The following is a 13,534-nucleotide window of genomic DNA, read 5'->3' on the forward strand; positions in this document are numbered from 1 at the left end:
AAAATTTTAAAAAAGGGGGGCGACAGGGCCAAAAAAAAAAAAAAAGGGGGGGGGACACCCCAAAACCCTCCCTTCCCCCGTCCCCGAGCCCCCCAAAGCGGGGCCCCACCAGGGACACGCCTCCCCCCCCCCTCCTTTCAAAAAACCCTTTTTTTCCCAAAACCGCCTTTATTTCCCCCATTTTCCTCCCTTTAACCCCTTCCCTTCCCTCCTGGGGGGGGGGGGGGGGGGGGCATTTTGGGGGGGACTGGGCTCATTTTTGGGGTGTATATTTAATTTGGGGGTAGCGTCTACTTGATTTTGGGGGTGTCCCACACTTATTTTTTGGGGTAAAATATTTCCTTTTGGGATGAAACACTTATTTTGAAGAATTACCAATTTTTGAAGGGATTCTAAACTTATTTTGGGGGGTTTCTACTTAATTTGCAGCATGTCCATTTATTTTGGGGGGGTTATTGGGGTATTTGAGGGATTTTGGGGGGGCGTGCCCACACTTATTTTTTGGGGTAAAATACTTATTTTTCAGGGTTAAACCCTTATTTAGTGATAAATATATTTATTTTAGAGGTTTATAAACTTATTTTTATGGGTTATAAACTTATTTTTATGGGTTGGGGGGGGTGGGCTCACTTTTGGGGTCTCTACTTTTGGGAGTATATATTTTTTTTTGGGGGGGGTGTACACTTATTTTTTGGGGTTAAATACCCAAATTTTGGTTTTTTGGGGGGTCGTAGACTTATTTTAGGAGTTATTTTGGGGGCGTATAAATATTTAAAAATATAAATTTATAAATAAATATTTTTGGCGAGTGTCTACTTTTTTTGGGGGGGGGGGGTTTGCTTATTTTTGGGGTGAAATACCTTTTTTTGGGGGGGGGAGTTATCCGCTTATTTTGGGGCGTTATCCGCTTATTTTGGGGTTGTACGCTTATTTTTTGGGGTTAAATATTTATTTTGGGGGGTTATACACTTTTTTGGGGCGTGGGCTTAATTTTGGGGGTGTATATTTTTAGGGAGTCTATTTTGGGGGGGGCACCTACTTAATTTGGGGCATTAAATACTGATTTTGGGGGAGTTATATACTTATTTTTTGAGGGGGATCTACTTATTTTGGGGGAAACCCACTCATTTTTGGGGCTTACAGACTTATTGGGGGGGGGGCTCAAGCGAAGCGGGGGGGGCTTTGCGGGGGCGAAGGGGGTTATTTTGGGGGGGGTTTCCCCACTTTTGGGGTTTTTTTTTTCTTACCTGGGGGGTTGTGCAGAAGTTGGGGTGCGTCGCCTCTAGATGTCCTGGGGGGGGGTGTGTGTGTGTAAAAGATGGGGTGAATGGAGCGACCCCCCCTCATTGTTGCCCCCCCCCCCCCCCCCAAGTTTTGGGGGACCCCCCCCAAACCCTGGACCCCCCCCCAAGGCCTAGTTCCCCCCTCCGGGGCCTACCTGGGCCTAGTCCCCCCCCTGAGGCCTCTCCGCGCCCCCCCCCGCCCCCAGGGGCCTCTTCAGGCCTCCGCCCCCCCCCGTCCCCCCGTCCCCCCCGCGCTTTGAACCCACCCCGAGCCGGTTGCTAAGGAAAATCCCGCGGTTGCTAAGGAAAATCCCGCGGTTGCTAAGGAAAACGGCGCGGTTGCTGGGGGGGGGGGAGGCGCTTCCGGGTTCCCCCGCCGCGCTCTGCGCAGGCGCGACGTCCCCGCCGTCACCGAAGCCACGCCCCTCCGAGCGCCGCCGGACCAATCAGCGCGCGTTGCTAGGCAGATTAGGGCGCCATTTCGCGGGGCGGGTGGTGCAAACCCCGCTCTTTTATTTATTTTATTGCTTTTTATTTTCTTTTTTTTTGAGGTTTATTTAATCTACTTTGATTTTCTTGTGAATTCATTTATTTTTATTATTATTTTTATTAGTCGGTTCGCCCTTTTACGCTTTAATTTGCTTTTATATTATTTAATTTCTACTTCCCTTTCAATCTTATTTTTTCTCTTTTTTGCTTTATTTTTAGGTTTTTATTGAATCGATTTTATTTATTTATTTCATTTATTTTTGCGTCTTTTATTCCCTTTTATTTCACTTTATTACTTTTTTAGACATGAAATTGATTTGATTCCATTTATCGAATAAATTTTTATTTCTTGAATTTCGTTACTTTTCACTTATTTATATTTCTTTGAATGCTTTTATTTTCCTGCATTTTTCACCTATTTTTCTGCATTTCATTCATTTCCCGTTTATTTCACCCGTTTCACCTTCCTTTGGTTTAATCTTTCATGTATATTTCCTTATTTATTTTATTTATTTTACCAAATTTTTATTTCTTCACCCATTTCAGCGCTTCCATTTATTTCTATTTCATTTATTTCTGGTATTTTTATGTATTTTTATTGTTGCTTTATTCCTACGCAATTATTTTTTACGGATTTTGATTTCCGTTTCTTCTATATTTATTTTATTCCATTTATTTTGCTTTATTCCTTTTATTTCCTTTTATTCCTGGTATTCAGGTTTTTTTTTTTTTTTTAAATTCCATTTATTTTATTTCCTTTAATTCCTTTTATGCCTTTTAATCACTTTCTTGTTACTCCTTTATTTATTTTATTCCATTTCTTCTATTTTTATTCAATTTCTTTTATTTTATTCAATTTCTTTTATTTTATTCAATTTCTTTTGGTTTTAGTCAATTTCTTTTGGTTTTAGTCAATTTCTTTTAGTTTTATTCAATTTCTTTTGTTTTAGTCAATTTCTTTTGGTTTTAGTCAATTTCTTTTAGTTTTAGTCAATTTCTTTTGGTTTTAGTCAATTTCTTTTGGTTTTAGTCAATTTCTTTTATTTTTATTCAATTTCTTTTATTTTTATTCAATTTCTTTTGGTTTTAGTCAATTTCTTTTAGTTTTAGTCAATTTCTTTTGGTTTTAGTCAATTTCTTTTGGTTTTAGTCAATTTCTTTTGGTTTTAGTCAATTTCTTTTATTTTTATTCAATTTCTTTTATTTTATTCAATTTCTTTTGGTTTTAGTCAATTTCTTTTATTTTATTCAATTTCTTTTATTTTATTCAATTTCTTTTAGTTTTATTAAATTTCTTTTGGTTTTAGTCAATTTTTTTAAATTTTTATTCCATTTCTTTTATTTTAGTCAATTTCTTTTGGTTTTAGTCAATTTCTTTTATTTTTATTCCATTTTCTTTCCCTTTCACATCATTTCATTTCTTTTTATTCAATTTATTTTTTTCATTCCTTTTACATTTTTTATGGTTTATTCCACTTTATTTATTTTTTTATTTCATATATTTATTCCCCCTTTTTTCCCTTTTATTCCCTTTATTGTCTTTTTAGGCCATTCATTCCATTTATTTTATTATTCTATTTATTTTATTCCATTTATTTCCTTTTTATTCCATTTTTTTTTCCACTTTTTAAAATTTCAGTTTATTCCCTTTATTTTCTTTTTATTCCACTTATTTTCTTTTATTCCATTTATTTATTTATTTTATTTTATTTTATTCCACTTCCCTCCCCGTCACTCCGCGGGCGCCTCCCCTCCCCCCCCCCCCCCCCCAAAAAAAAAAAAAAAAAAAACCGGCGTTATTAAAGTTGCTGGGTTTGGGGTTTTTTTCCCCCCAAAAAGTTTATGATTTTTCAGGCAACACCAAGAAGAGAAATAATGATAAATAAAATAATAATAATAATAAAAAATTCGTGCGGTTTTCTTCCAAATATAAGAATAATGGTAAAAATAAAATAGCCCGGAAAATAATAATAGTAGTAATAATAGTGATAATAGTAATAATAATAATAATAATAATAATAATAATAACTAATAAAAATAATAACTAATAACAATAAGTAATAAAACACTAATAAAATAATAAAATAATAAATACTAATAAAATAATAAAATACGAAAAAAATAATAAAATAATAATAAAATATAAAATACGAAAAAATAATAAAATAATAAAAAATAATAAAATAATAAAAATAATAAAATACTAATAAAATAATAAAATAATAATAAAATACGAATAAAATAATAAAGCCAATAATAATAATTATAATAATAATAACAACTAATAAAATACTAATAAAATAATAAAATACGAATAAAATGATAAAACCAATAATAATAATAACTACTAATAAAATACTAATAAAATATTAATAAAACAATAAAATAATAAAATACGAAAAATAATAAAATACTAATAAAATAATAAAATACGAAAAAATAATAAAATAATAATAAAATAATAAAATACGAAAAAATAATAAAATACGAATAAAATAATAAAGCCAATAATAACAATAACAACTAATAAAATACTAATAAAATATAAAATACGAATAAAATGATAAAACCAATGATAATGATAATAACTAGTAAAATATGAATAAAATAATAATAAAATAATAAAATAATAAAATAAAATAATAAATAATAAAAAATAATAAAATAATAAAAAATAATAAAATACTAATAAAATAATAAAATAATAATAAAATACGAATAAAATAATAAAGCCAATAATAATAATTATAATAATAATAACAACTAATAAAATACTAATAAAATAATAAAATACGAATAAAATGATAAAACCAATAATAATAATAACTACTAATAAAATACTAATAAAATATTAATAAAACAATAAAATAATAAAATACTAAAAAATAATAAAATACTAATAAAATAATAAAATTATTAATATACTAATAAAATAATAAAGCCAATAATAATAATAATAATAACTACTAATAAAATGCTAATAAAATAATAAAATACGAACAAAATAATGAAATACTAATAAAGTAATAAAATACTAATAAAATAATAAAGTAATAATAAATAATAAAGCCAATAATAATAATAATAACTAATAAAATGCTAATAAAGTAATAAATTACGAATAAAATAATAAAATAATAATAAAGTAATAAAGCCAATAATAATAATAATAATAACTAATAAAATACGAATAAAATACTAAAATACTGATAAAATAATAAAATACTAATACAATAATAGAATACGAATGAAGTAATAAAATACTAATAAAGTAATTAAATAATAAGAAAATACTAAAATAATAATAAAATAATAAAATAACAATAAAATACTAAAATACGAATAAAATAATAAAATACGAATAAAATAATAAAAGACTAATAAAATACAAAAATAATAATAAAATGCTAAAATACGAATAATAAAATACTAATAAAATGATAAAACCAATAATAATAATAATGATAATAATAATAACTAATAAAATACTAATAAAATAATAAAATACTGATAAAATGGTGAAACCAATACTAATAACGATAATAATAATAAAATAAATAATCGGATAAAATTAATAATAATTATAAAATCGCGCGGGTTCCTACTAAAAATCAGAATTAAAAAGAAATCGAGCGGGGCGGGTTTTGGGGCAAAATCCCGAGATTGACAAAATCCCGAATAATTCCGGTGAGGCCGTTGGTGATGAGCGGGGGGCGGGGCAGGAGGGGGCGGGGCAGGAGGGGGCGGGGCAGAGTCACAAACCCTCGTTAATTCGTCCAGTCGGGGCTGTCAGTGCCGGGCCGTTACGTCACGGTGATGACGTAATTAACGAGGGCGGTGCTGCCGGGAGAGCGACGGGACCGGGGGCGGGGGGGCGGGGGGGGATGATGGGAAATAGTGGGAAATAGTAAAGTAATAAAAATAATAGAAATAATAAAAAGAATAAAAAAAAGAATAAAAAAGAATAAAAAAGAATAAAAAAGAATAAAAAGAATAAAAAATCATAAAATAATAAAAGGAATAAAAACGAATAAAAATAATGAAAAATAATTTTAAAAAGATAAAAATTAATAAAAATAATAAAAATAATAAAAATGATAAAATAATAAAAAGAATAAAAAAAATAAAAACAGTAAAAAGAATAAAAAGAATAAAAAATCATAAAATAATAAAAATAATAAAAACTAATACAAATAATAAAACCGATAAAAAGAATAAAAAATAATAAAGATAAAAATTAAAAATAATAAAAATAATAAAAATGATAAAATAACAGAAAATGATAAAATTAATAAAATTAATAAAACCAATAATAAATCAAAATAATAAAATTAATAAAATTTATAAAAAATAATAAAAATGATAAAAATAATAAAAATAACAAAAATAATAAGAATAATAAAAATAAAAATAATAAAATAAATAAAAATAACTGAAGTAATAAAAATAATAAAAACAATTAAAAAATACAAATAATAGAAATAATTTAAAATAATAAAAATAATAAGAATAATAAAAAACAATAAGAATAATAAAATAAATTAAAACAAAAGTAATGAAAATAATAAAAATAATAAAATTAATAAAAATAATTAAAATGATAAAATAATAAAAATAATAACAATAATAACAAGAACAAGAATAACAAGAATAATGAAAATAATAAAAATAATTAAAATAACAATAATAGAAATAAAAATAATAAAATAATTAAAATAATAGACATTTAATAATAACAACCGTAATGGAAATAAAAATAAAAACAGTCGTAAAAAATGAATAAAACTAAAATTAATAGAAATAAAAATATAAAGTTAAAAAGAATAAGAATAAGTCATGAAAGTCATGAAAATACAAGTAATACAATAAGAATAAAAATAATCAAAATAATAAAAATAAACATAAAATTATAAAAATAAAAATAGTAAAAAGAATAAGATTTAAAATAATAAAAAGAATAAAAATACAAATAATAGAAGTAATAAAAGTAATGAAAATACTAAAAAACAATCAAAGAATAAAAATAATTAAAATAATAAGAATAACATTAAAAATCATAAAAGTAATAAAAATACAAACAGACGTAATAAAAAGAATAAAAATACCAAAATAAAAGCAGTAAAAATTTAAAAATAATAAAAATTCTAAAAATTATAAAATAAAAGTAATAGAAGTAATAAAAATACAAGTAACAAAAAGAATAAAAATACTAAAATAAAATTTTTTTTAAAATGATAAAAGTAATAAAATAATAAAAATAGTGAAAATAATGAAAATACTAAAATAAGAACAATAAAAAAATATAAGTACTAAAATAAAAACAATAAAAATTAAAAATAATCAAATGACAACAGGAATAAAATAATAAACATAATAAAAATCCTGAAATAAGAACAATAAAAATAACACAAAGCCTAAAATAAAACCAATATAAATTAAAAATAATAAAATAAAATAATTTAAATAAAAAATAGTCAAAATCCTAAAATAAGAACAATAAAAAAATAATAATGTAAGTGCTGAAATAAAAACAATAAAAATTAAAAATAATGAAATTATAAAAGTAGTCAAATAATGAAAATAATGAAAATAATGAAAATAATTAAAATAATGAAAATAATGAAAATATAAATAATGAAAATAATGAAAATAAAAATAATGAAAATAATGAAAATAATGAAAATAATGAAAATATAAATAATGAAAATAATGAAAATAATAAAAATAATGAAAATAATGAAAATAATGAAAATATAAATAATGAAAATAATGAAAATAATGAAAATAATGAAAATAATGAAAATAATGAAAATAAAAATAATGAAAATAATGAAAATAAAAATAATGAAAATAATGAAAATAATGAAAATAAAAATAATGAAAATAATGAAAATAATGAAAATAATGAAAATAATGAAAATAAAAATAATGAAAATAATAAAAATAATGAAAATAATGAAAATAATGAAAATAATAAAAATAATGAAAATAATGAAAATAATGAAAATAATGAAAATAATGAAAATATAAATAATGAAAATAATGAAAATAATTAAAATAATGAAAATAATGAAAATCCTAAAATAAGAATAAAAATAATCAAAATAATATAAAAACTAATATAAACCCGATACAAATTAAAAATAATAAAATGATAAAAGTAATAAAATAATAAAATAATAAAACTAGTAAAAATATTAAAAATAATAAACATTAAAAAATCCTGAAATAAGAACCATAAAAATAATCAAAATCATATCAGTACTAAAAGAAAAACAATTAAAAAATAATAAAATAGTAACAGTAATAAAAGAATAAAAGTAATTAATAAAAATAATGAAAATGACAAAAATACTAAAATACGAACAGTAAGAAATCATGAAAAGAATATAAAAACTAAAATGAAACCAATAAAAATTTAAAAGAATAAAAGAATAAAAGAATAAAAGTAATAAAATAAAAATAATAGAATAATAAAATAATAAAAATAATGAAAATAAAAATAATGAAAATAATGAAAATAATAAAAATAATAAAAATCCTGAAATAAGACCAATAAAAATAATAAAAATAATATAAAACCTAAAATAAACCCCATAGAAACTAAAAATAATAAAATATTAAATTAATTTAAAGGAAAAAATAACAAAAATAACAAAAATAATAAAATAATACCGAAAATAACACAAATAAGCCGATTCTCCCAATTTCCACCCAGTAGCGATCGTGACAATAATCCGGCGTTTCCCACAAAAAAATAATAAAATTTAGACAACAAACCCCATTTTTAATCAATAGACCCCTTCCCCTCATGAATTATTAATCAGCCTCATTAATTATTAATCAGCCTCATTAATTATTAATCGGCCTCATTAACCCCCCCCCCCCCCCGCCCCACTCGCACCTGCTGCCGCGTCTCCACACGCTGAGGGGGGGGGCGCCCCTTTTTCTGGGCTAAACCCGCCCGTTTCGGGGTTTCCCCGGCACCTGCTGCTGCCAAAAACATCCATTTACGCACCCGAAACCCCAAAAAGGGCTTTTTTTCCCCCAAATTTAGGCCCTGGTCTCGTTTTCGGGCTTTTAATTGCAGCTGCTGCTCTCGGCACCTGAATTTCGGGGGGGAATTAAATTTAGGCCACGGGGCCCTTAATTAGAGCGAATAATTAACTTTATTAGGGCGAATAATTAAGCCTATTCCCCAGGCCCACTTAATTAGGCCTAATAATTAAGACTTTTAGGGCCAATAATTAAATTTATCCCCCAGCCGCTCTTAATTAAGGCGAATAATTAGGTCATTAGGCCTAATAATTAAGTGTTTTAGGGCCAATAATTAAATTTATCCCCTGGCCGCTCTTAATTAAGGCAAATAATTAGGTCATTAGGCCTAATAATTAAGTGTTTTAGGGCCAATAATTAAATTTACCCCCCAGCCACTCTTAATTAAGGAGAATAATTAGGTCATTAGGCCTAATAATTAAGTGTTTTAGAGCCAATAATTAAATTTACCCCCCGGCTGCTCTTAATTAAGGCAAATAATTAGGTCATTAGGGCTAATAATTAAGTGGTTTAGGGCCAATAATTAAATTTATCCCCCAGCTGCTCTTAATTAAGGCGATTAACTCGACCGGTTGTACCAAACATTGATCATGTGCAGCAAAACTCAACAATTTTTACCCCAAATCTCGACCGTTTCTGCCCCAAACCTTGACTCTTCGCACCGACACTCAACCATTTGCCCCAAACTTTGACTTTTTGCCCCAAACCTTGACTGGTTTTACCAAACACCGACCTTATGAGGCAAAACTCAACCTTTTTTACCTCAGACTTCCACCATTTTTGCCCCAAATCCAACCATTTGCCCCAAATCTTGACCGTTTCTGCCCCAAACCTTGACTTTTTTTGCACTGAGCCTCAACCGTTTGCCCCAAACTTCCATTATTTTGCCCCAAACCTTGACTGGTTGTACCAAACATTGACCATTTGCAGTAAATCTTGACCATTTTTACCCCAATCCTCAACCAGTTGCCCCAAGTCTCAACCATTTTTGCCCCAAATCTTGACCATTTCTGCCCCAAACCTTGACTTTTTTTACACTGAGCCTCAACCATTTGCCCCAAACTTTGACTTTTTGCCCCAAACCTTGACTGGTTGTACCAAACACCAACCTTATGAGACAAAACTCAACCATTTTTACCTCAGACCTCCACCGTTTTTGCCCCAAATCTCGACCGTTTCTGCCCCAAACCTTGACTTTTTTTACACTGAGCCTCAACCATTTGCCCCAAACTTTGACTTTTTGCCCCAAACCTTGACTGGTTGTACCAAACACCGACCTTATGAGGCAAAACTCAACCATTTTTACCTCAGACCTCGACCGTTTTTGCCCCAAATCTCGACCGTTTCTGCCCCAAACTTTGACTCTTTGCACCGACACTCAACCATTTGCCCCAAACTTTGACTTTTTGCCCCAAACCTTGACTTTTTGCCCCAAACCTTGACTGGTTTTACCAAACACCGACCTTATGAGGCAAAACTCAACCTTTTTTACCTCAGACTTCCACCATTTTTGCCCCAAATCCAACCATTTGCCCCAAATCTTGACCGTTTCTGCCCCAAACCTTGACTTTTTTTGCACTGAGCCTCAACCGTTTGCCCCAAACTTCCATTATTTTGCCCCAAACCTTGACTGGTTGTACCAAACATTGACCATTTGCAGTAAATCTTGACCATTTTTACCCCAATCCTCAACCAGTTGCCCCAAGTCTCAACCATTTTTGCCCCAAATCTTGACCATTTCTGCCCCAAACCTTGACTTTTTTTACACTGAGCCTCAACCATTTGCCCCAAACTTTGACTTTTTGCCTCAAACCTTGACTGTTTTTACCAAACATTGACCTTATGAGGCAAAACTCAACCATTTTTACCTCAGACCTCCACCATTTTTGCCCCAAATCCAACCATTTGCCCCAAATCTTGACCGTTTCTGCCCCAAACCTTGACTTTTTTTACACTGAGCCTCAACCATTTGCCCCAAACTTTGACTTTTTGCCCCAAACCTTGACTGGTTGTACCAAACACCGACCTTATGAGGCAAAACTCAACCATTTTTACCTCAGACCTCGACCGTTTTTGCCCCAAATCTCGACCGTTTCTGCCCCAAACTTTGACTCTTTGCACCGACACTCAACCATTTGCCCCAAACTTTGACTTTTTGCCCCAAACCTTGACTTTTTGCCCCAAACCTTGACTGGTTTCACCAAACACCGACCTTATGAGGCAAAACTCAACCTTTTTTACCTCAGACTTCCACCATTTTTGCCCCAAATCCAACCATTTGCCCCAAATCTTGACCGTTTCTGCCCCAAACCTTGACTTTTTTTGCACTGAGCCTCAACCGTTTGCCCCAAACTTCCATTATTTTGCCCCAAACCTTGACTGGTTGTACCAAACATTGACCTTATGAGGCAAAACTCAACCATTTTTACCTCAGACCTCGACCATTTTTGCCCCAAATCTCAACCGTTTCTGCCCCAAACCTTGACTCTTCGCACCGACACTCAACCATTTGCCCCAAACTTTGACTTTTTGCCCCAAACCTTGACTGGTTGTACCAAACATTGACCATTTGCGGTAAATCTTGACCATTTTTACCCCAATCCTCAACCAGATGCCCCAAGTCTCAACCATTTTTGCAGCAAATCTCAACCATTTACCCCAAAACTCGTCTATTTTCACAGACTCACAGAATCATCTCGGTTGGGAAAGACCTTGAAGATCACCGAGTCCAACCATTCTGTAGATTCTTGGGGCAAAGATTTTGGGGCAGATGTTGGGAATTTGGGGCAGACGTTGGGAATTTGGGACACATCAGAGGGGTGTTGGGGCTCGGAGAACAAAAAGGCCAAAATTGAGGCGCCCGGTTTCGGCATCACCCCCCAAATCTGTCCCTGGGGAGGGGGTCGGCGGGGCTGGGTCACACAATCCCAGAATCATCCAGGTTGGAAAAGCCCTTGAAGATCCTCCAGTGCCACCATGAGCCTCACACTGACCCTTCTCTGGGCCCAGCCGGGACCCGGCCCCGATCCTGGAGCCCTGCGTGACCCCGGCCCTGAGCCCAGACCCTCACCCTGAGCCCAGACCCTGCCCCCAGCCCAGCCCCCTCCCTGTGCCCAGACCCCCCCAGGATCCCAAATTTGCTCCCCCGAGGCCGGTGCCAGCCTGGAGCAGGGACTGGGGGGACCTGGGGGTCTCCCCTTGTGTCAAAGTTTTGGTCAAAAAAGGTTGAGACTTTGGGCAACGGATTGACATTTGAGGCAAAAATGCTCAAGATTTGCTGCAAACAGTTGATGTTTGCTACAACCAGTCAAAGTTTGGGGCAAATAGTCAAAGTTTGGGGCAAATGGTTGAGACTCAGTGCAAAGAGTCAAGGTTTGGGGCAAAACCAGTCGAGTTTTGGGGCACAAATGTTTGAGACTCCGGCAACTGGTTGAGGTTTGAGGTAAAAATGGTGAAGATTTGCTGCTAAACGGTCGATGTCTGGTACAACCAGTGAAGGTTTGGGGCAAAAACAATTGAAGTTGGGGAAATATGGTTGAGACCCAATGAAAAAGGTTGAGTTTGGGGCAAAACCAGTCAAGGTTTGGGGCAAAACCAGTCAAGACTCAGTGCAAACGGTCAAGACTTGGGATAAACATGGTCAAGGTTTGGGGCAAATGGTTGAGATTGGGGTGAAAATAGTTGAGTTTTGGGGCAGAAATGGTCAAGGTTGGGGAAATGGTTGAGACTTGAGATGAAAATGGACAAATTTTGGGGTAAATGGTTGAGATTTGCTGCAAAAATGGACGAGAGTTGGGGGCAAATGCTTCAGGCTTTGGGCCAACACTTGAACTTTGGGGCAAACGGTCACTCACGGTGCAGAAAGTCAAGGGTTGGGGCAAATGGTGAAGACTCGGGACAAGGATCTGGGATGGGTTCAGCGGTTTTGGGAGGGTTTGGGGACACGGCGGAGGGACGTTGGGGCTCAGGGCCGGGGTTGGTGCCACCACCACTACCAGGTTCTTTGGCGCAGTAGTAGGTGGCCGTGTCGTCGTCCCTGAGGCCGCTCATCTGCAGCGTGACCGTGCTCTGGGCGTTGTCTCTGGAGATGGTGGAGCGACCTCGGACTGACGGTGCATAGTAGGTGTCACCAATGGTGCCAACAGCCGCAACGAACTCGATGCCCTTCCCGGGCGCCTGTCGCAGCCACTGCATGTCGAAGCTGCTGAAGGTGAAGCCGGAGCCCTTGCAGACGAGGGTCAGGGACCCCCCGGGGGCCCGGAGGCCTCCTCCAGTCTCCACCAATTCCACGGCCGCCCGCAGCCCTGCGGAGGGAAAAATTGAGGCACCTGGTCCCGGCATCAACCCCCAGGGGATCCTCCAGTATCTTCTCCTCCTCCTCCTCACACTCTCCCATGTAGGACCCAGCCCCACTGAGCCCTCCCCGAGCACAGATTTGGGGGTCAATACCGGGATTAGGAGACTCAATTCTGACAAATTTGAGTCAGCTGGTCCTGGCATCGACCCCCAGGGGATTCCCCAGCACCTTCTTCTCCTCCTCCTCCTCACACCCTCCCAGGTAGGACCCAGCCCCGCCAACGCCCTCCCTGGGCGCGGATTTGGGAGAATGATGTCAAAATCTGGCGCTTCAATTTTTGCCCTTTTTGTCTTCCGCAGGGCTGCGGGCGGCCGTGGAATTGGTGGAGACCGGAGGAGGCCTCCGGGTC

General features: G+C 33.3%; 1 gene segment (V, D, J or C); it reads right to left on the reverse strand.

The window, feature by feature from the left end:
- Positions 1–12,446: 12,446 nt before the first annotated feature.
- Positions 12,447–13,224, reverse strand: LOC141919054 (immunoglobulin heavy variable 3-13-like). The segment is given in 3 exon segments: positions 12,447–12,601; positions 12,683–13,132; positions 13,215–13,224. Coding segments are annotated over 3 exon segments (615 nt in total).
- Positions 13,225–13,534: the final 310 nt, after the last annotated feature.

This window comes from Strix aluco, unplaced genomic scaffold, assembly GCF_031877795.1.
Source record: "Strix aluco isolate bStrAlu1 unplaced genomic scaffold, bStrAlu1.hap1 HAP1_SCAFFOLD_118, whole genome shotgun sequence".
Taxonomy (NCBI): domain Eukaryota; kingdom Metazoa; phylum Chordata; class Aves; order Strigiformes; family Strigidae; genus Strix; species Strix aluco.